We start from the raw sequence: 23,515 nt of genomic DNA on the forward strand, positions 1-23,515 counted from the left end.
ATAGAATTTGAAAGAATTCATAAATAATAATTTTTGTAGTAGTTTAAAGATTTGATTAGCCACGTTTTAAATGAATTTAATCGTTCACTCGTATAAATCTCGTAAGATTCGTTTTCGGATTTAGAAAATTTTTGGGTTCTCCACGATTATAAATATATATATATATATATGGAAAATTAAACGTATGGTTATACATATATCTTTGTCAGGATACAAATACTCATATCCTTGTCAAAATTCATTTATTCCTACAGGATAATATTCAATTTCATTGACGGAGGTACACAATAAGTATTAGAAAAAGAAAAAAAAATGTCCCTACAATATGACACCATGCTGATATCCCACGTGGGATGACTATCCTCTAGGATCATAACCAATTAGATAGACCCACGTGCATATGGAGAACGTTGTATTCACGTGCGAACCAGCAATAATGGAGCGAAGAGTGAAGAGTCAACTTCAACTGCTTATTTAGTTTCGCTTACTGGGCAGCTCCGGTCTGGACCATTTAAACCGTCGTACCGAGCCAAAGTCGCAAAAATAGACAGAATGTAATCGTTTTGCTCTTAATTCGGAGAAGATGATTCATTTATAAACATAACCGACCACTTTGATCTCTTAATCATGGGCAGAGAATCATGGACACACGCCCAACGCCCAACGCCCAGACATAACCTTAAGTTATGTTCCTACACTAATCTCTTACGGTTCTCTAGAAAGAACTCAAATTATCGCTTCTTTGTAAAATTGTAGAAATCTACTATCTCCATTCGATTTTGTACGTAAAGGAGGTCCGTCACACAATATTATGTTTCACAAGAATTTTTTTTTTTTTCAAAAAAAAAAATATTATGTTTCACAAGAACACCCCAGATGACTTAGTTAATCGACACGGTTGAATTTAGTTTTGGTACATTGAATGGATGCATGCATGACCGCGTGGGAAGTCAAATTTGTGAATTAAAATGAGAAGTTGTTATCGAACCGACATTTTTTGGTTCCCGCTTGAGGTGTGAGAGTAATATTGATTTGAGAATTTTTGTTTTTTTATGGGTCTCTCAATTAATACTTTTTAGTGATAAAAAAAAAATTGTGTTCACATGTATAGACAGAGCAAGGTCTCTTTCGTTGCGAGGATCCTAAGGATGTCAACAACTGTGAATGTGATGTTGATCATCATTTACCTTCCATGTTCCATACTAATTATTCTCTCTCTATATGTTCTTTAATTTACACTGTCGACATTTCAAGAAAGATGAATTATTTGACTAATTTACGTTGACAGAAAATATATATGCATTTCTTGAAAATGTTGTCCCATATTTTATCAATCAGACCGTACACTGTAGAACAGTCTGTATAATAATAAAATACATTTCAACAGAAATGATTAGGGTAACGAGTTCAATCATCATAATTATATGTAATATTTGTAGTCAAACACAGGAATACAAAATGATGAAATAGCAATATTTTAGCTGAATAAATGTTTTGTTAAATGGACATAAAAGCGCCTCAGAACATAGAACATATGTCATTTTATACGGCAATTGTTAATAGGTCATATGGTAGTAACACGAGGAATTTAATAAGGCGTGACATGAAATACGATAACTATTGTCCATGACGTAGAGAACCAAAAGAACCTGTTACTCATGCTATTTTCTAATGCATACCTTATCATCAACACCAACAAATCTAGATATCTTCCCGGTTCCGAGTATTTATGCTAATATGGACTATCTTTTCTGGAAAAAGAACATCATCGCCGAGCCAGAATTCTATAGGGATCCTTATCTCTACATAATTTGGTATATTTGGAAAGTCCGAAATGACGAACTCTTTAGGGGGATAGACAGGGATCTTTGGAATTAGTTCGTTATGCAGAGAGTGAGTATCAAGTCTGGTTCAATGCAAACGAGATGGTGTCACCTATTCTACAAGAGCATAGTATGGAGGAACCCCAAGTCTTAAGCTTGGGTAATATATGCATGATAGATGGGTATTGGACATCCACATCATAGTTCAATGGGTGTGGATGTATTTGGATGGATAACTTAGGGAATGTTTAACTTATGAGGACACAAAATTATCTACAGAGAGAGTTTGCCTTGCATTCAGAACGGGAAGCACTACAATGGACGATGAAGAGTATGTTTCAGCATTCGACATGTCAGCTCTTAGGGATAGATTGCAAGGATTTGATCGTCATGATTAAAGAGTCTCATACTTGGCCAAGCCTGCAACATAATTGGAGAGGATAGGGACAATGCATATATGCTTTCCGGAGTTCAAGATCATTTATATACCACGAGCGCAAAATCAGATTTTATTGTTATTGGTTCATGAATTTCAAAATCTTAATAGAATACATTGTTATTAGTTCAAGAATTTTCAAGATCTATTAAAATCCGTTGTTATTCAAAAAGTTTAGTTATTACTGATTCTCTAATTCTGACTAAATCTACTGTTATTTGAATTATATTCATTTTTACTCATAAGACACAACTTTCAAAATATCATATATATTCATGAGATTTTCAAAATCAATGTGCTAATATCTACAAAACAAAATAATTACTCGTACTAAATATCTATTGCACCTTCAATCCAAATTATATGTCCAAAATTATAATTCATTACATTTCATATACTTACGTTTTTGAATATATAATTATATTTGTATTGTTTTATCTTCAAATAAAAACTAAAATAACATATGAATTACTAAACAAACATATAATATTGTTAAAGCTGTTAATATAATATTCATCTTATAATATTAATATAATTTTATATATATTATTATTATTTTATTTTTAACAAATAAACATGTTTTTCCAATAAAAATAAAAATAATCATGCTAAATGATTTAGAAAATATAAAATCATATATTTACCTTACAAAAAGAATGATAGAAAAGAATAATACAAATTCATGAAATCTATACCAATCTAAAAAAGTAACAAATTTTATAAGTCAATGTATATATATTTTTACACTCAACATAACTTTTAGAATCTACTAACCCCGTTTAGATTTGAGGAGAGGGATTTGGTAGGGGTTTAATATTTAAAAAATTAATATTTTTTATAATTTCCCCAATATTTTTTATAAAAATTAATATTTAAAATTATAAATAGTGTCAAAAATAATTTTTTATATTTTAAAATAAAATTTTGATTTTTTTTGGAAATAATAACAAAAAAGCAAAATTTTGAATTGAAAAATGTATTATTCAAAAATAATGATAAGTCTTTTATTTTTTATATTTTATTATTTAATTAAATAATTATTTATATTTTTTCTTTTGATATAGTTAAAAAATCTTTTACTCTTTTAATGAATTTTTTTGTTCATTTTTTTCTTATGTGCTCTTGTGATAAAAAAAAACTCTTCTTCGGATTTTTTTTTATGAGAGTTGCACGTTATAAAACGCATGAGGGCAAAAGCGTTTTAGTAGACCAGCGATTTTGTACTTAAGAATTCAACATTTTTAGATGCTTAAGAATTTTTTTTAGATGCTTAAGAATTTTTTTAGATGCTAACCCGTCTATACAATGCAAATAACCCGTCTATACAATGCAAATTCAACATTTTTAGATGCTTAAGAATTTTTTTTTAATAATATGTCTTATATTTTTGTATCTGATATAATATATAAATAATATAAGTCATATTAAAACTTTATATACCAATTGGCTTCCAATATTAATTGATTAAAATAATTTTATAAATTTAATTATATAGTAATATTATCAATATTGTCATAAACATTTGACTATATAGTCAATTATAATTTTACCAAAACTATTTCTTAATTCAAATTTCACATCTTAAAAATAAATATAATTTAATAGTGCAATTTTTAATATATTTATTAATATCAGTTTTATAGACAATGCTAAATTTTCTCACAACTATTATTATTATACAATATATATATATATATATTTAAATATAAATACTTATAAAATTTCTAAATATGAATGAAAATATATTTTCTTAAATTATATGCCTAAATCGATTAGATAACTTAACTTCTGAACCGACCCAGTGTTTAGAATATATAATATAGATGGTAGGTGGTAAAAGATGAAGTGAGAAAGGAAAAAGAACCCCCGAACAAATGATATAACAAAGTTGAGAATTATAAGAGAAAAAACAAAAAAAAAAATTGAATGAGCTGCGGGATTATGCAAGACATGTGGTTGGGCAGATAGGTCTTCTTGCATTTCCCACTCATGTTGCTATATCTTCTTAGCCCAAAAAAATTTCCATATTATTTTGTTATCAATTCTAATTATAGAAAATCATCAAGTTTTTGTCATGAGGACTCAAGTGATTGTAATTTTTTTATGGATATTTTAAGGAATGTTTGTAATATTGATGTAATTTGATATATGTTTTGATTATTTGTAATCCGAAATATACACTCGAAATCTGGCGTTTTTACTTTTAAGATGTTATATAATGTAAAACTAAATTTGAAATCTACTCTGGATAATATTTTAATCGATTAAGATATGGTAAAACTTTTATCTGTTAATTGCATGGCTAGACAGAGAATTGGAATACAGGAAGTATTTAAAAAGATTTTGTTATAACCTATTATTTAATATTACGTTCTAAACAGTTTTGTACTATTTGCTTACAAAAAAAACGTTACAAGATAGATCGAGATGTACATATTGACCCCTAATGACTGATTATGATAACGAAAAGGTAAATTAAACTAACACCTAGAACTCTAGAAGTATAAGAAAATGGTACTTGTATGATTATGATTAGTTACTTTTGCAGCTTGAACATGATTAATCCTATCATTAAAGACAATTAACCTTAACTTTTTATTCACAAAAAAATTCAAAACCTAAACCCCACCTTCGTTTCGATCTTGCCCGTACACTTTTCAGTTCGCACGATGCTAAAAGGATGCCAGTCCTTTTTCTCTGCTCAAGCACTCGCAGATTTTAAATTACATCTCTTTTTTCATCAAGTGCACAATCATATACTGTATGATTTTATCAATTATTATATATTATTGGGGCAATCAATTATTATATATATCTTCTAGGGTTGCATAAAAAGATGCTCGTTGAATGCAGAAACTATTATATTCATACCAACCTATATGTATAATAATCTTATACTATGTATTTTGATAGCCCTCCGTTAATAATCTGACATTGATTTTGAATGAACTTCTTTTACACGATTACTGAATTTCAAGTCACTACTGAATCAACTTTCACGAGCTTTTAAATAAATACATGGATTAGGTAGCTAATAAATCTGGTTTAGAGAGGAATCAAGTTTAAAATGGGTGGTGATTTGAAATTCCGTATTCGTGTTAATCAACGTTCTCACTAGGACACTGTAATAATATGGTGGATAAAATTACTTCTGCTGATTTGAAATTTTAATTTTATTAGACATTTATAAGTATTTTTGTTGATTAATAAATTTGACGCATTAAAAGAAAGTATTGAACATACTCATTTGGTTATAATAATTTAAAAAACGTCATTACCGAGGACGTGTAACTTTTTTACAAAACCGAGAACATATGTATTTGTAACTTGTTCACTTGTAGTCTAAACTAATCTCATCGTTATTTAACTATAACTAGATTCTGACCCGCCCTTCAAAAGGGCGGGTATATATTTTTTATTTTTTTTACATTTAATTTTTATATTTATGTTTTTAATCATATTTGTGTTTTTATTATAATCATATTTTTGTTTTTCTTATAATCATATTTAATTTAAATTTTGATAGATGTATTTGTTTTAAATATGTCAAGTTGCATAACTATACACTATGCTATATGTATTTCAGAAATTATTTTTAAACTTTATGCCTAAGTTTGTAACATATTATATTTTCTTAATAGTTATCTAACATAATTAGTCAAAAATATTCGTATTAAAAAACCAATTTTGGAATCGACCAGAAAATCAAGTCCCGTACTCTATTAGACATGAACTATATACCCGAACAACAAACCCGCCCCAACCCACCTCGAAGAAGAACGAACAATATTTTTGAAAAATGTGAAAAAGTAATTTTAATATGTTCTGTTAAATATATATTACATTGTAAGTATATTAATTTTATATGTTTAGGGTTGTATTAATTTCATTTTTAACATTTTATTTTTTTTAAAACTGTTTTATAAATTTAATTTAATTATTATGCCAAATTCTTGTAAACAAATTTATTTTATTTTATGGGATAATGGTTTAGATAAACAAATTTCAAAATTGAGTTTTAAATACTCGATTTGATTCCTTGAATATTCTTATTTGTTGGATGTATACTGACTACTGAGAAAAAAAATGATACAATCTTTGTTATTAGGTAACAAATCGAATTAAGTAAGGTTTGGCTCCGGATTAGTAGGTAATTTAAATGGTGATTAAATCCAGAATCTAGATATAATATGTTCCAGATTATTAGGAAACAAAGAGCGGATAAAATTGAACTAACTTAATTCTTTGTTGTTGCAAACATATTCGCATTTGTTAGTTAAGATATATTGTTGCAGTTATAAATTTGAAGCATGGGAGTGGACCCCGATTCTTAAGCCGTATTGTGGTGGTTACATTGAGAAATATAGATTCGAATGGGTTAAAATAAATAAAGTATGTTTCGTTGAAATAATAGTTGGACCAAACAAAAATCAACTGGTCATGCTGCAGAATTAATAGAATAGATTTCAGTTCTGGAGTCTAATATTTTTTGGAACTACTATGTAACCTCCGACTGGACAACACGTTGTTCGATTTGAACGGTTAGGTTGCGAGGAAACCAGTCCAGGTAAAAAAAAAAATTTGGTACGAAAATCCAGTCCACGTAAATTTGTTCTTATAAAATCGGAAAAGCGTAACTAAAAAATTTCATGTTATTTTATGTCTATTTATGTATACATTTTTACTTAAATGTCTACATTTTTGAAAACTCTTTGGCAAAAAAACAATGTCTAATGCCCTTTTTCAAAAAAAAAAAACAATGCCTACATATTGTTTTTAGGGTTTGTGCCCTTGTTTGATAGCATTGTCGTCATTTTGCGTTGTATAAACACGAGATAGCAAAACAAGAGAGAAACCATAATAACTCCCAAATTTTTATCTCAAGAATTTTCAACCACATTTCTTTTTTTTTTCCCTCTAAATTCTATTTTGAAGTAAAATTTTCTCCTAACCTTATTTCTTTTTTAGTACACAATATAGTAGAAAATATATCTACTTTAAAAATAGAGTAACTATATTCATCACTCCATTTCTAATTATCATTCTATTTTGTACTCTAAAATAAAATTAAATCAGGATAAAAAACTTTATTTTGGAGTTAAAAAATAAATGGAGTAATATATTGAAAATGCTCATGGTGAAATAAATGGCGGCATAAATGAACTTAATATATAACTCTCACATTAAAAAATAGACACTGTAAAAAATGGTATCATTTTTGTGTTGTTTTAATACTCCATCCGTTTCCAAAAGTAAGATTTTTTAGATTTTTTTCTTGTTTCACAAAGATAGATTTTCTATATTATTAAGATACTTTTTATACTTTTAAAAAATATTAATTGAGAATATTTAAATTGATTAAATTTTATTGGTGAAAAATTATTGGAAAATGTATAATAAAGTAAAAAATAAATTAAATTATAAACATTTATTAAATTCTTAATAAACGTGAATACTCTAAAAAAATTTTACTTTCGGAAACAGAGAGTATATTTGAATTCAAACTCCTACAGATATAAATATCATCCAAATCGCATATGGCGCTATCATAAAATTTGGTGAAAGATACCTCAGAGTAAATGAAAAATAGTCTTTAGTTAAGCGATCAAATACTTTATATTCTAACTCACGCGCTTGTACCTATCTATATAGACGTGCAGAATAACAAATCTGGTAATGCAATATGCATAGATGTCTATAGGCTTTTTAAGTTCTTTCTTTATAGCAAAACATCTGTAACTCTTAGCAGACCTCATTAGATCAGAAACAGAGACAGAGAAAATAAATTGAGTTACAGACTGTTTCACATTCTTTCCTTTCTGAGCAGTTCTTTTTTATGTTTCTTTCCCCTGTTTCACATTCTTTCCTTTTTGGGTTTATATCTCTTGTGGACTCATCTGCTTGTTCTCTTCTTCCAGTCTTACCTTTTCATGTACAGCTGCTTCTAAAACAAGAAGGTTGGTTAAAGAATAAAAGAAATCAAGGTTTCATTTCTGTTTGCAAAATTTACTCTGTTTCTCACATTGGTTTTGTTTGTTTTCTCAGAGTTGCGTTTGATCCAATGGAAGGATTAGAATCGGTTTACGCACAAGCTATCTATGGAATGACCCGAGAGAGCAAAATCATGGAGCATCAAGGATCAGATTTGATCTGGGGAGGAAATGAACTTAGCAGCTGTTTCATGTCTGATATTGGAATCATTGGTGAGACTCAACACCATCAACATGTTGGAAACAGAGCTTCTTCGATAGATCCATCATCGATCGATTGTTTGCTGTCAGCGACGACGAACAGCAACAACATATCAACGGAAGACGACGAAGGAATCTCTGTGCTATTCTCAGATTGTCAGACTCTTTGGAGCTTTGGTGGAGTCTCACCTGCTGAGTCTGAGAACAGAGAGATCACTACAGAGACAACAACAACAACAACAAAGCCTAAATCATTTAAGAGAAACAGAGGAAACAGAGACGAGACAGGAAACCACTTCTGTCTTGTTGGCCATGCTCAAGAAGATTCAGAGAAAGGAAACTTCAAGCTCATATACGATGAGAATCAATTAAAATCCAAGAAGCCAAGAACAGAGAAAGACAGAGATGGTTCTACAAACATCAGTTTCCAACAACATTCAGCTTCTTTGTCTGATAACGTCGAGCCAGATACAGAGGCCATTGCGCAGATGAAAGAGATGATATACACAGCTGCTGCGTTTAGACCGGTGAATTTAGGGTTGGAGACCGTTGAGAAACCTAAGAGGAAGAACGTGAAGATATCAACGGATCCTCAAACCGTAGCAGCGAGGCAGAGGAGGGAGAGGGTAAGCGAGAAGATTAGGGTCTTACAGAACTTGGTTCCAGGTGGGAGTAAGATGGACACTGCTTCAATGCTTGATGAAGCTGCTAACTATCTCAAGTTCCTTAGAGCGCAAGTAAAGGCTTTAGAAAACTTGAGACCCAAGCTTGACCCAGCCAATTTTTCCTTCTCCTCACCTTCTTCGTTTCCACTATTTCACCCATCTTTTATTCCCTTTCAAAACCCTAATCAGGTTCATCATCACCAAGAGTGTTGAATAATATATCGGTTCATCATTAACATAATCATAGCTTCTTGATTGTTTTAACAGTTCTCAAGAAAGGCACTTCTGTGTTGAGAATGGTGTGTCGGCTAGTGTTGTTTCTATTTTCAAGTCTTTGTTTTTGCATTTCTTTTTATACAAAGTTTTTAGTTTTGTAATTTCTGAAATTGTGGAAAACAGAGCCAAAAGAGGCTAATTTATTTATCTTTGCAATATTTTCACCCTCCCCTTGTTATATATACTACTACTGTTAGAGAAAAGAAATGGTCAGATAATTGCAATTATGAAGCGATGATTATTAGCAAAAGTGTTTAGAAAGTGCCTCTGTCTCTTGACTCTCTCTCTCTCTCTCTCTCTCTATTTTAGTCTTGTTAAAAAGTTTTATCTTTTCATGGAGAAATCTTTTTTTTTTTAACAACTCATGGAGAACTCTTTTCGAATAATAGTAATAAATTAGATTCTCAGGACCCGTATATGATATATATTGCAAGGTTATTAAAATGCATATTTTTATATATGTATAAATTTATATTGGCACTTGGCAACATTATCCAGAAAAAATATTGATTTCAGATCTGTTTTTTTCAAGATATACTGCTAACCAAAATTTAGTATGTATATATGCAGGTATATGCTGATTGCTGAATAGTGTTAGTGGAATAATATTATTATGAATCTAATAATGTTCACAGAAGTGTTTAAATCAAAACATTCTTTGGAGATTAGCAAAGAGTTAATAATGTTGAAGGCGTGCGCCTTGAGAATATAACTCCACCTTACTCAAACACCCTAAAATGCTCACCACATGCATCTCTTTACATTCCTCTCTTTTTATTCTTCTTTTTTGTCTTTGGTCTTTGTCTTATTTTCTCCCCTAATATCTCCCTAAACACCATCTTCTTCGTTTAACAGTATTTTATGTTGTTCTTGTGATGGATGTGATTTTCTTTTTGACTTGGGTGTATTTTCAGTGCCATACCGGTAAGCTCGCAACCCATTTAGTAGTCTGGTTTGGCTACACTATAAAACTGGACGTTCCTTTATCGTTTTTAAATCCAAAAAACTCCATAAAGAATAATAATCTGTTATTAAAAATGAAACTAAGTTTTCTGCATGTGTTTACTCACAATAATGTGTTAAGACTCATTGTTAACAAAGTGATGTATACATAGACTACATCAACGGATAAAATCATGACAGCAACTGGTTTGTGTTAGTCTCGTGCATGTATCACTATTTGGGTTCAAACCCACATTGTATATTAATGAAAGATAAGAAAAGAAAACACAAACGGTCTAATTAAACCAGAACAAGCTATAAATTTGGAGGAGTCTCGTAGTGAGGGCCTATTGCAACTTGGCTATGGGATGGAATTAAAATCCGTCGTGAAACGTTTATCAAGTTAATATATAGTGCAATGTAAATATGTAACTATCATTTCTAAGTTAAAAGTCACCAAAGTAATGAAACAATCCGAGATACAACCGGCCGGCTAGGTTTGGTAATTTGTTATGAAAAAGGTTTATTTAATAAGCGACAAAGATTTGAAGTTAAATATCTAAATTGGATGATTTGGTAGATAAAATATAATCATTTATATAGTATCATAAGATCTTATATTCAAGTTGACTCCCGCGAACAAAAAACTCTAAGAAAACAATCATATTATAATGTTTAAACTATATAATAATCAAAAGAAAAGTCAGGATTCGATGGAGGTTTGCAAGCTGGGGAGATTAGAAGAATCGATCATGCTTGTTGACTTTCTAATTGAACGGTTATGGTGTTTGTTTGTTTCCATTTAACGTTTTAGACAAAGATGTTCCTGTGAAGCAACCTATTTTTGGAAAGATTAGCATAACCTCAATTACCTTTTATATCTTAATAAATCCGAGATTTTGGTCCTACTAATCATTAGAATTCCAAGAGAAAATCCTCATGATACACATGTCCATTTATTATTTGTAGTTCTAAGACCATAATTATAGGGGAAAAAAAAATCAAGAACAAAGTATCTTCTCATATCAGAGGATACACATTAGATGACGAAAGTTGAATATTTCATTACTTTATCAACTTGGCAACTTCTTAGCTTATAATTAAAGAAAACAGCATCCAGTTGTCCACAACCATCAACCGATATGATATACCTCTCCAGTATCATCCTTATTCCTCAACTTATTCTTCAGAAAATCTGTTTCAACTTGATTACAATAAATAAAACATTTAACAATGACAGAAATTCATTCACCAGTGACAGAAATTCATTACAAAACCAACATTTATTTTAAATAAAGAAAAATTCACTCAATAGAACGAAAGATCTATATAGCTTTTGCAGTTTAGCGAGGTCCAGGGGTAATTCCAATATCAAAGTTCATGCTCACTTCTATGGAACTCTGTGAGTTCATGTTGTGACTCGTTCCTCCCCGTGAGTTTTCATATGCTAAACATTCGTTTATTTCGATAACAACTTGAGACATGGTTGGTCTTCTAGCTGAAGAAGGATTTAGACACGACATTGCTAGTTCAACTGCTCTCCAGACAGAACCAGAGTCATAATCTCCATAGAGATTTGGATCCATGATGTTTTTGATGTCTCCTTTTGTAAGCATTAACCCAACCCATTCTGCTATATGTGGTTTTTCACGACTTTGATTGATCACTGGCTGATTTGTGATGATCTCTAATAGTACAATTCCGAAGCTGTAGACATCACTTTTTTCGTTCAACCAATTTGTTCGATAATATCTGCAAAAAAAAATCTTTATGCCATTAGGAATGGTATGCATTAAGCTACAAATGATGAAAAACAAAGAACATATCTTTATATTAATTTGAAACAAAGTAAGTAATCAATGACCTCACAAAACTTACTCTGGATCAAGGTAACCAGGAGTTCCAGCAACAACTGTTGACACATGAGTTTCTCCTTCGATCGGAAAAGATCTTGAAAGACCAAAATCAGCTAACTTGGCCTGGAAATGTTCATTCAACAATATATTTGTGGTTTTGACATCCCTATGAACCATTGGTGGTTTGCATCCATTATGCAGGTATTCCAACCCTATGCAACAAGATTCATTTTCACTAACGTTTAAGAAAATAAATAGAAGAAAACAAATAACTATATATCCAAAATTATATCAAACCTTGTGCAGATTCGACAACTATTTTTAGTCTAGTTTCCCAATTCAGAATAGATCCACCTCGTTTTCCTACATTTGAACCAATATATAAATATGTGAACACACCATTAAAAAATATGATCTTTGTAAATATTCAATATCCTTACCTGACATATGTTCTCTTAGGTCTCCGTTAGCCATATACTCATAGATGAGAGCCAAATTTTCACCTTCATCACAGTATCCAACGAGGCTCACCAGATTTTTGTGGTGGACTCTGAGGAGAAGTTCCACCTAGAAAATTAAAATAACGATGCAATCAAAATTTGAATCCATTAAGCATATTAATGTTTTCTACATTTTTCGTAAAAGGTCTGCTAAAATGTACCTCAGCTTTGAATTCTTTATACCCTTGAGAAGATGAGTGTGAGAGCATTTTAACAGCTACTTGTTCAGTACCATTTACAGTTCCATGGTATACCATCCCAAATCCTCCTTTACCAAGGACTCTTTCAAAGTTATTTGTCATTGTTAGCACCTCTGAGTAAGTAAATCTTTTGTTTTTCGTCACTATTGCCGGTTCTGAAGATCTGGTTGTTCTATCATCTGATGCTTGCGTATATGATGATGGACCTAATGTTACAGTGCATCACTCAAATGACTTTTCATATATGTTATGAATATATTGCAATGTTTATGTCAATCTTAAAGCTTTTTGTGTGTCTACCTTCAATGTTTGAGGTCTTTTTCTTTTTGAAAACAAGAAAGAAAGCCAATGCAGATCCAAGAACAACCAGGAACGCGACCGATGCAAGAGCCGGTACTACAATATTCGTTTTCTTGGAACCACCATTTCCGGTTTTGTTTACACATAATCCATCCGGACAAATAAGATCTGAGTTTCCTTCAAGGCTGTGGGTTACCAGTAGTGTTAGTTACGATAACTGAACATATCAAGTGGTTTTATATAAACAGTATGATAATAATTACTTCAACTTTAGTCCTTTCTTTTGTAAAATGGCTTGAGGAACAGTGCCATTAAGATTATTCCCACTTAAATTTCTGTTAAGATAGATACAAAGTTAGGAACATAACAGTCTTGTAAAGAAGGAAGCTACGAGACAGTAGAAATTGTATTTTCACAAAGGGACTCACATGACCAAGAGTGATTTCATGCCGGCAAGAAATTCTGGTACTCCGCCCGTCAAATTGTTATTGGATAAGTCTCTGATTAAGCATTTGAATATACATATATAATATTTTATAATTAAGATAGAATTAAGGTGAACAAGCGTTTAATGTGATCAGATGCGAAATCGAGAAACTTACAATTCTTGTAAGTGGATCAGATCATTAATGCCAGGTGCGATGATCCCTGTTAACTGACTTGAGGATAGGTTTCTAAAGACATAATTATGAACACATTTCATGTAAAGATGAAAAATTGATGTGACATGACTAACAGATAAAATAAAGATTCATCTTACAAGGAAGTGATTATAGGTGGTGTGGAAATATCTAAGCTGTTGCAATTTAAACCATCCCACATAAACTGTTTAGGGACGCATGGATCTCCGTTCCATGTTATTCTAGTTAATCCATAAGTATTTTGAATACCCTTGATAGCAACAACTAGAGGAAAAATTATTGTTAGTATGAATAACCAACCCATAAAAACTGAAGGATTAGTAAAGAAGGAAAAATTATAGACATACCATCATCTTGGTTTGTCTCCAACTGTGGGAAATCGATCAAGGTGAAAAGCTCGAGGGCGTTTATGAGAGGAGGCAGGGTAGACTTGGGCGTCTTGGTTAGCTCCAAGATGCATTTTCCTCCTTCACATTGTTGTGGTGTGGAGAAGAATATAGTTTCTGTGGCTAACATTCTAGGACTATAACGTTCGTAGGCAAGTTTCCCATTCATTGTCACTTTGAATTCTCGGGTATCGAGGGACTTTAGAGTTTGAATCTCCGCAAAATGTAAATAAACATAGAATTGGGTAGTGGAAGACGGCAATGTCCAGGTGAAGTTCCATGGCCAAAAAGTACTTATAGGCGTTGATGCTGACGCCATTACAATTTGTGGTGGTTTATAACTATTAGAAGCGTTTACATTGAGATCAGTGGTTACTTCTGTCCACTCTTTCGAATCGAAGAACGGATACCATTTACGATCATGGATATCATTGGGATACCTACCAAAAAATATTAATCCGTGTATCAGAATAACATTTAAAATACGGTTGGACGTAATAAACGAACCAAACCAAACAAAAAAATTATAGTAAGATATGGACCGTAAAATAAACCAAACTCGGATGTGATATAACCAAACCGAATAAACCAGAAGTAATTATTTTATGTACATTCATTCAATTATATATATTTGATTAAGAAAACACAAATTATCCCAAGCCAAGTAAAAGCTGCTCCCTCTGTTTTCTTAGAAGTGTCTTTTAAAATTTTTGCACACAAATTAAGGAAAATTTTTTATATGTTTTATCCCTACTTAATTCATTAGTGTATTTGATTTTGTTAATTAATAAGCTAAATATAAAAGTAAAAACTGGAAAAATATTTAATATTTACTTTGAAAATATAAAACGACACTTATAATAAAACAAAATTAAAAAGATTAAACTACATTTAATATGAAACTGAGAGAATAAAAGAAAAATAATCAGATCGAAATTGGGTTCTAGTTTGGATATGGTTTCCTAGAATTCAGAAAAACTTAAACCGAACCATAAACAAAAAACTGAACTTGGTTAAATCAAAAGGGCGTGCGTGATTGATACCTTATGGTGCGATCTGAAGTGCTGAAATAATATCGGAAGAAATACTTCAGCGAACCGCTCTGAGTATTGTAAGTATTGTTCTGAAGTGGTCGTAGCTCTAAGGTATTAATAAAAGGATTACTTGTTCCTGTTTTAACTAGACAGACCTGCAGAGACTTAGATATGGTCCTGTGGATGATCTCTTCGATAGTACCATTGGTCCGTCCATTCATATCAACCGTTGACCAAAGATTCGGACCAATGTAAAGATCAAAACTCGGGTCGTTGGCGAGACCATCGTAGTTACCGTACACGAAAACGGCTTTGATCAGATAGTTTGTGCTTTCCGTGACATTCACGGAATAGCAGTTTCGGACACCATCTGGAAAGTACCTAAGCTTCAAAGACGGTTTACTGAAGATTGCCTCAAACTCCTTTTGGATTTTTCCGGTTTTGCCACTTTGCACTAAACCATCGTCTGTTGAGTATGTTAATCCGGTTGAAGGATCGTTGTAAGGAGGCTCGGTTGGCGATAACCCGCAATCCAAACTGATGAATCCTAGTAACACATGAACCAAAATGTATCAAAACAAATAAGACTTTCTGTCGAAAATGGATGAAAAACAACAAAAAAAGTGTATGTAAATACCATTTTGGTCCTGAGCTTCAACGAGATGTAAAAGGGAAGACAGAGTGATACAGATCAACGCACATAACCGAAGTGCTTGTGGCTGTTTCTCCATTATTCTTCTATGAGACGAAGGAGATAGACATTCACAAAATATAAATCACAGAAAGTTTTCTAGTAATGGAGATAACTTGTAAGCAAATAAGCACGATATAGTTTTTGTAGGTCAACTTTGAAATAAACTAATAAGAAGAGTCGGCCGTTGCAACCAATAAAATAAACTAATAAGTATTAATTGATTTACATTCTATAAAAAATTAAACTTAACGATTCAATAATTTCCCCTTGATCTTACAGTTTTTACGTTGTATGCGTACGTTTGCACTAAAATCATTTTCTTTTCTACCTTTTAAAGTCGAAGATAATCAAATCTCGGTGACGTCAGAAAAAAAAAAGACAAGCAAAATCTCGGTTTGGTTATTAATTAATCTCAGTATTTGTCCGTTTTTTAGTTTTTTTTTTAGTTTATGAATATAAAATCCCAATTAGATAAGACACGGTTTGATTCGTTTTTGATAATATTTCAATTTTGATTGGGATTTGATTTTCTAAAAAAAAGTTCCATGCTTTGAAAAATGATCCAAAGAATTTATTTTCAAGTTTTTTTTTGTTATTCTCGTTTCTAGTATAGTATTTGCCCGAGAAAGTAACCAAATTAAATATCCATTCAGATTTTTTTTTTTTGTAATTAGCGACAAAATTAAAGTGGTTCTTCTGGAACTAAGATAACATGCTGCACTTGCTACATCGTGGAAAAGTTATCTTACACCATTTTAAAAGACGCAGAGATTGGGAAGATCGAAATGGTCCCAAAACGCTATAAATTACAACAAACTTGCATAAAAGAATATGAATGTTTGCAACTGGCTTCGCTGGTCCAGAGAGGAGACGTGCATGCAACACACAAAACATTCTTATGATTCAAATGGTCGTTGACTTTGACCTTTGTGTGTAGTTTCGATGATTATTTGATCTGTATTTATTTATGTTTTCCTTGTAATTAATTAGGTTATCAACTTATCATCGACTAGAGTTCAATAGTTGAGTTGAGGCTTAATGTGACCATTCGTCAATTATTTATTTGTTTTGGTTAGAGAACACTCCCTTTACGCGGTGGCTCACGAGCGCAAACTTCGAATGAACAGTTGAATATCCATTCGAATTTGGGTCTGGATTTAGATTTGAGTATCAGGTTCATAAGTTTCATTTGGACGGATCAGATTTCGTTATGTTTTGTCATGATTCGGTTTGCGTTGGATCTTTCCTGATATCTGAAATATTCAACTTTTTTTAAACTATCCAAACATATCTTAAAGTACTTGTCTACTTGATAGTATCTGATTTATCTGAATAATTGTAAAATATTTGTATGAATAAATTAATCAAATACATTAGTGTTTTCCAATTATGGGTGCTTTCATACTCAGTTTGATGCTAGTCCATAAATAGTATCGGAAGTTCTATATGATTTTATCTTAAAGAAATTACTAACAGAAAAAGAAAAAAATTGCCCAGAGCCCAACAAACCATGAGCCGGCACTCTGGTGATTAACGAGTGGCTATAGTAAAGTTAAACCCTTTTTAAAACACGGCGCAGAGGCCCGGTTTTCCAGCGATTAAACGATGATTAAACGTGAAGCTGCTCTCTTTCGTGGCGATTTGCCATCAATCGGACAGCTAGGCGGAGTAGCACAAAAAAATATTGTTTTTTCACAATTTTGACATTAAAAATCTTTAAATATGGATAAATCTATAGTTTTGATGTGAACAACAACTAAAACCCATAAAATGAAGATTGGTTGAAGAAAATTCATGGCGGCCGCAATAAAAAGTTACAGAATTGTAAAACCCTAATAGGAAAAAAAAGAGAGAAAATTATTTGATCGTTGTCATACTTTACAATAAAAAAAATTAATTTAACAATATTATTTAAGCGGCACATAATATCAGAGGTTCCTGCTTTTAAACAAAGCAGCTGAAAGGATAAAACCTATATTATTATATGAAATACGAAAAGTATAATAAAAATACATTATTTGATCCATATAAAGGATATATGAGCCAAGTGCAAATGTCCTCATGTTAAGCTTATAAATACATGCATTTAGGTCGTGGATATGATTATTATTTTTGGGACAATTACGAATAGCACTTAGATACTAAAATACTAATATACTATGTTATTAAATAAACTATTTTCCAAATCATGTTTATATGTGAATATCTTCATTTTTTAGTTTGAAAGATTTTTATGTGGTTTAAGAGTAATAAAAAGGAACTAAAACTAATAGTTTAATTTTAAATATTGCTAAATAAGAAAATTAAAGTCAACATCTTAATAATAATAATTTAGTTTATAAATATATTATTGTAAATGACTATTTTAAAAATTAACACAGTGGAGTTATATAAAAAGATAATTTCTGAAATAATATTATAAAAATATAACGAATAGTGAGAGAAAAATATCTACTCCCTTTGTTTTTTAAAAGTACCACTCTAGCATTTTTCTTGTTTTTTAAAAAGTGTTATTTTATATACAACTTTTTTCTCTTTTTAACTAACCAATAGATATTAGTAAATTTTTTTTTTAAACCGCATGAAATATGTCAGGTGACATTTTTTGCGAACCAGAGAAAGTATATCTTTACGAAAATGAATTTATCGCTATTGTTTTCTCACTTAAAGAAACTCATCTCACCGCAACTACCCCAAGGTCAACTAATTGCGATAGTGGGAGGATGTATTTATTTAGGTAAGTATCATGTAGACAATTAAAGAGATTGACAATTACTATATGAACTCAAAAGAGAGTTGCATCATCAAAACGAACAGCTTATATATGTTGGTCAATGGTAACTAGATTTGATCTCAATTATTTTATTGGTAACTCCTATTATTAGCCAACTTGTTGCAGCTGCTACCTCTCTTTACCCTGCTATATAAGCATACACTCACCAAGATTTCAACTTCCACAGCAAATCAATAACATATTCTCATCAGAAAGCAGCGATGGAAACCAAGTCATCGAAATCCAGCGTCCTCCTATATGTTCTTGTTCTTGCGCTGGTCTTGTCTCCAATACTCCCATGTCAAGCAGCTAGTGCGCATCTAGGAGGTAAGCTAGTTGATCTCTCAATTTTCCCATCTTCTATGTTACGCTGTGTTTAGGCTTTCTTATGGAGAGAAAATTATTATTTTTTATTATTTTTTTAATTGAGAGAAAATAATATTTTGATGGAAAGGTGGAGGCCCTGGAGGGCGTAAGCTGATGGCACCGTCACCACCAGTTCGCATGTGTCCACAGTGTGTGTGTTGCGCACCGGCTCCCCCTGGATATTGCTGCCCATGTCGCTGTCCTGGTGGTCCCTAAAGATTGTGAACTTTGCTATCAAAGATAATACTGTGAAGTGTTAGATATATGTGTAATATTATATATATGTATGAATAAGTAAACAAGAAGTGTACTCTTTTTGTTTCTAATAAGAAATTTTTGAATATCCGCTGATGAGTATGAAAATGTATATAAGTTGGTTTTGAAAGAAAACAGTTGGTTTTGGTGTTATTTTTCCTTGGATATGATGAAGCATATTAATTGAGTTCACATACAGTGTTGAAAATCTATCGGGGTTTGAAAAAATGTTATAGGGAGAAATTGCTAATTGGTTTCTCCAATTTACATGAAGTACTCCAAAAAAAATATTTGTTGAATCATTGATACTATATAGTAATATGAACTGTAGACAACTTATTATTATAGTATTTGATATTAAAAATTTATTACAAGCTATTATTTGAAATGAATATAAAATTGGTCAATTTAGACCGGTTATATATAAAATAATACATGATAGCTTACTATGCAAAAAGATCATGATTGAACGGAACAAGCAAAGGCATGGTGAGATTCCGAACATGCCACTTTCACTGATCAAAATCATTTATAAGCTGGTTCGGAATTGGATTTCTAGCTTGCGATAAATGGGGGAAGTAGCATATACGATGACCATGGAAACATGGTTTTCAATGTGATAATCTTTTATTTTTTGAAGGCTGCCTTTCTATCAATGAAAGAAACTTTTCTGTATTTCTTTTCAAATTCTGATTTAACATAACTCTCAACTAATGTTGCAGTCACTGTTTTCATTCTACCTTCAATCTCAATCAGTTCAAAAAAAAAATGTTGCAGTCACTGTAAAAAAGTTTTTTGGGTTGAATTAACATGCATTCATTCAAAAAAAGAAATTGATGAATTGGACAATATTTCTCCTACCGTTCTAATTCATAATGTACCTTGACGCTGTATACAAAGAAGATGGCCTATGAGCCCCATACCCAAACTATGTATAAAATTTGGATAAGAAATATGGGATCACCTAGTTTTGGTGCAGAAAAGTCAACTATTTTCTTGTGTAACAAAAGTCAACTATTCTACATGCATGCAACTTTGACAAAATTAATTAAATATAATTTGATTCGAAATTCCAAGGATAAATACTTGGATTTGTTATTACGTTATAATAAAATGTTTCACCTAGCTAGGTTTGGTGGAAAAATGTCAACTACTTCTTGTACAAAAAAACAAATGTATATTAAGCTCGATTCCAAGGAGATAAATGCAACTTTGACTATCAGAATTCTACGGATAAGTAGTTGAATGCAATATAATCAACCGTCCAGAAATCGATATTGTGGCTGATGACACGATGACATACTTCACAAGCCTTCAACAGAGAAGAAGCATTTTATAGGTATCAACGGATCGTATGTATCCTTTAAATTCACTCATCCTCTGTCAAATTTTTTTTGATGAAAAGAAAAAGCTTTTCAATTCCATGTACAAAAGCTTTGTAGACATTATTCTGTAATAAAAAGAAAAAATATTATATTAGATTCAAACAACAAATATGAGAATGTAAAATAGTAACTAACTCTTCTTATTTCCATCAACTCTTCTCATATCTCCTTTATTTTATTTTTTTGAATATAAACTTCTTTCATTTCTCTTATCTCCTTTATAACATTATATGAATGCATTACATGAATGCACACTTATATCTATATATAAGCTTATCGGAGCCAAAGCCATAAAAACACATACTATAGTGTTTAATATCTACTTACGTCGCTGTATATAATCCATCCAATCTTAGGGTGGTGCGTTTGCAATATTGATTCGAATATCTAGATTCTATATAAATACAAATTTAGTGGAGAAAACCACCATTAAAACCCTGAACTTTCAAATGAAAGCAAAAAAAAAAAAATTAACTCGTGTTCAAGAAATTTTTTTAAAAATTTTAAATATTGACCATTTTAATTCTCATATTTTGTTGACTCGGCCATTTTATAAATTCGAATAGTCAACTATTAAACTAGAGTAACAAACATTATGCATAATACGACGCCGTTTCAAAAACAATTATGTTTAAAAAAAATTCCAAATCGATTTCACTTCTTCACTTGAAAACCTAATCCTCAATTCGATTTCATCTTTCCCAAATCGATTTCAGAGGCAATCTCCGATGAAGATAAGTAATGGTGGTTTCTCTGGCGATGGGTAATGATTTTCATTGGAGATTGCTTCTAAAATCAATTTTGAGAAGATGAAATCGATGAGAATGAAGAAATCAATTTGAGATTTTTCTTAAACAATTTATTTTTGAACAGTGTTGTATCGGATATAACGGCTGGTACTCAAGTTTAAGAGTTAAATTTGTAAATATTTAAAAATTGAAGATTTTTTTGGCTCAAATAGAAGTTATAGGTTTTTTTTTGCTTTAATTTGAAAGTTAAGAGTTTTAATGGCTGTTTTTTTTTCAAATTCAGAGCTATGTGTTAGCTACAGAAGTGTTACTTAAGTTGGAAAAAAATGATATGAATTTAATAGCAGGATTCATAATCATCGCATAATAGTTTTACTTTCCATAAAAATCGTTAGAGATAATAAAAAGGAGAATAACCATGGCACGAGCAACATGATTTTGCAAGAACCTAAATATTTCTATATTCAGGCACAGAGACTCTATTCATTTTAACATACATCTCGTGATGGAAGGGGATCTTAGATTCTTGCAAAAATCTAAGTTACGTCTCGAGTTTGGACTTTGTAGATGTATGTTCTGTTGATGATGGTATTAGTTCCTGAGTTTCCATCAAAGTTGTTCTTCTACTGTAAGATAGAGCCTAAGCCTGAAGGAGAGACACCGATTGTTTTGAGTCTCAGAGGAACATGAAGATGCAGAGCCTTTCACTTAACATTTTCATTTATATGTAACTGTTGTTTTCAAAGAATCATTGACTTAATTGAAAAACAAAGCTTTGTATTCTTAGCTTACACAGTCTTACATTATTGCTCACAGAAAGAAAACAAAAAAAATCAAAGTCAAATGTCATCTCTGGTTCTGTTACACACAGACGCACAAAACTTTCTATAATGAACCAAAACAGAGCCTTTTTACCTTTATTCATATCGTTTCTTCTGCTTATCAGTAACCTCTGGAGGCAAAGACAGGAACTGTGTGATTTTCTTGACCTGAGAGACGTCAATCCTGTAGTTTTTAGCTATCTCCTCCACACTCATTGAACCGCTATGATCCTGAGCTTTCCCCTGAAAGAGAAGCATGATGTGTCTCACTTGCGCCACGTTCAACGTTCCTTGAGGCACAGGTTTCTCCTCATACCTTGTTGATTCAGGAGTTGTGTTCCGGAGCTTCGGAAGTGGCCTTTTGGAACTTTCCACTACTGATGCCTATATATAAATCACAAAGTCTCAACTTTATTTATATACGGATAGTATATGTACCAGGGATTCTACAACTAACACACACAATACTTATAACTATACTATTGGTGTTAAAAACGTTAATCACTGCACGTAATAAAATCAATATCAAAACTCAAAAAGCATAAAGCATAAACTTTTCTAGATAAGATAAGACACTACTACAAACCTCTCCCATCTCAGCTTTGCCTCCTGGTTTAGCCTTAATCCTCCCCACCATTTGATTCAACATTGTATCGTACTTTGGGTCTCGTTCTTCTAGAACATTATCATCACTCGTTGTTCTTCGACCTTCTTCATCTAACAAACATACCCAATTGAATCGTATTTCATAATAAAGGTGAAAACTTTTCGATTACCCAAAACCTGAGATAACAAAATTAAAAGTTTTTTTTTTCCTTTTACCAGAAACACCGTCAACGGCGGCGGTAGACGGAGATTTCGCGGCGGTGAGCTCTTCCTTTGGAAGCGATCTCCGATGTGCGGCGACCCTAGATGTAGAAGATGGGAATCTCTCAACTTCTTTGACTTTCCCAACGGCTCGACGAAGTTGCTGACCCATTACGCAAACTCTTGTTCAGAGGATAGTGGAAGCAGCTTCTGTTGCGTTCTTCATATTGATTTCAAGGAGGCAATGAAGGAACGTGTTCGCGTTCAAGGGTTACACGCGCCTGCTCTGAGAGACGGAGACATAACATTGCTTTTTCTTGTTTTGATTTTGCGACCGGGACGTATCGAACTCGCGCACTGGACTTCAAAAGTCTTTTGTTTTGTTCTTTGGTCAACGGGTTTGGTCGTTTTAAAG

At 31.7% G+C, this 23,515-nt stretch overlaps 4 protein-coding genes across 5 annotated transcripts; 2 read left to right on the forward strand and 2 right to left on the reverse strand.

Annotated features, from left to right (window-relative positions):
- Window positions 1–7,592: 7,592 nt before the first annotated feature.
- LOC106444185 (transcription factor bHLH87) lies at window positions 7,593–9,549 on the forward strand. The gene is made up of 2 exons (XM_013885690.3): window positions 7,593–8,216; window positions 8,305–9,549. Exon 2 carries the CDS (start codon window positions 8,321–8,323, stop codon window positions 9,326–9,328), a length of 1,008 nt encoding a protein of 335 aa, XP_013741144.1. The 5' UTR covers window positions 7,593–8,216; window positions 8,305–8,320; the 3' UTR covers window positions 9,329–9,549.
- A 1,980-nt stretch (window positions 9,550–11,529) lies between these two features.
- Window positions 11,530–16,370, reverse strand: LOC106442356 (receptor-like protein kinase At3g21340). Its single transcript, XM_013884052.3, has 13 exons — window positions 15,888–16,370; window positions 15,260–15,797; window positions 14,178–14,656; window positions 13,950–14,094; window positions 13,792–13,863; window positions 13,618–13,689; window positions 13,453–13,524; window positions 13,190–13,374; window positions 12,851–13,095; window positions 12,630–12,756; window positions 12,487–12,552; window positions 12,212–12,401; window positions 11,530–12,085 (listed from the first exon to the last, which is right to left on the reverse strand). The coding sequence occupies exons 1-13, from the start codon at window positions 15,979–15,981 to the stop codon at window positions 11,677–11,679; spliced, it is 2,694 nt and encodes an 897-aa protein (XP_013739506.2). The 5' UTR covers window positions 15,982–16,370; the 3' UTR covers window positions 11,530–11,676.
- A 2,209-nt stretch (window positions 16,371–18,579) lies between these two features.
- LOC125607032 lies at window positions 18,580–19,426 on the forward strand. 2 transcript variants are annotated; one of them, XR_007338277.1, is made up of 2 exons: window positions 18,580–19,044; window positions 19,172–19,426. XR_007338277.1 is itself a non-coding variant. In XM_048776551.1 (2 exons), the coding sequence occupies exons 1-2, from the start codon at window positions 18,939–18,941 to the stop codon at window positions 19,297–19,299; spliced, it is 228 nt and encodes a 75-aa protein (XP_048632508.1). In that variant the 5' UTR covers window positions 18,584–18,938; the 3' UTR covers window positions 19,300–19,426. The 2 variants fall into 2 exon arrangements, 1 of the variants encoding a protein (XP_048632508.1); XM_048776551.1 differs by having other exon boundaries at window positions 18,584–19,044; window positions 19,178–19,426.
- Window positions 19,427–22,228: 2,802 nt separating this feature from the next.
- On the reverse strand, window positions 22,229–23,447 carry LOC106439655. Its single transcript, XM_013881148.3, has 3 exons — window positions 23,116–23,447; window positions 22,880–23,010; window positions 22,229–22,677 (listed from the first exon to the last, which is right to left on the reverse strand). Exons 1-3 carry the CDS (start codon window positions 23,270–23,272, stop codon window positions 22,390–22,392), a joined length of 576 nt encoding a protein of 191 aa, XP_013736602.1. The 5' UTR covers window positions 23,273–23,447; the 3' UTR covers window positions 22,229–22,389.
- Between the last annotated feature and the right edge of the window lie 68 nt (window positions 23,448–23,515).

Source organism: Brassica napus, chromosome A3 (genome assembly GCF_020379485.1).
Source record: "Brassica napus cultivar Da-Ae chromosome A3, Da-Ae, whole genome shotgun sequence".
Classification (NCBI taxonomy): Eukaryota; Viridiplantae; Streptophyta; class Magnoliopsida; order Brassicales; family Brassicaceae; genus Brassica; species Brassica napus.

Excerpts from the sequence above, each read along its gene's own strand:
- LOC106444185 (XM_013885690.3), top strand. The coding sequence starts at position 8,321 with ATGGAAGGATTAGAATCGGTTTACGCACAAGCTATCTATGGAATGACC.
- LOC106442356 (XM_013884052.3), bottom strand. The coding sequence starts at position 15,981 with ATGGAGAAACAGCCACAAGCACTTCGGTTATGTGCGTTGATCTGTATC. Across the intron at positions 12,402-12,486 it reads AGTTGTCGAATCTGCACAAG|GGTTGGAATACCTGCATAAT; the intron begins GTTTGATATAAT and ends CTTGTTGCATAG. Across the intron at positions 12,086-12,211 it reads CCTGGTTACCTTGATCCAGA|ATATTATCGAACAAATTGGT; the intron begins GTAAGTTTTGTG and ends TTTTTTTTGCAG.
- LOC125607032 (XM_048776551.1), top strand. The coding sequence starts at position 18,939 with ATGGAAACCAAGTCATCGAAATCCAGCGTCCTCCTATATGTTCTTGTT. Across the intron at positions 19,045-19,177 it reads AGCTAGTGCGCATCTAGGAG|GCCCTGGAGGGCGTAAGCTG; the intron begins GTAAGCTAGTTG and ends GGAAAGGTGGAG.
- LOC106439655 (XM_013881148.3), bottom strand. The coding sequence starts at position 23,272 with ATGGGTCAGCAACTTCGTCGAGCCGTTGGGAAAGTCAAAGAAGTTGAG. Across the intron at positions 23,011-23,115 it reads CGCCGTTGACGGTGTTTCTG|ATGAAGAAGGTCGAAGAACA; the intron begins GTAAAAGGAAAA and ends TATGTTTGTTAG. Across the intron at positions 22,678-22,879 it reads GCAAAGCTGAGATGGGAGAG|GCATCAGTAGTGGAAAGTTC; the intron begins GTTTGTAGTAGT and ends ATTTATATATAG.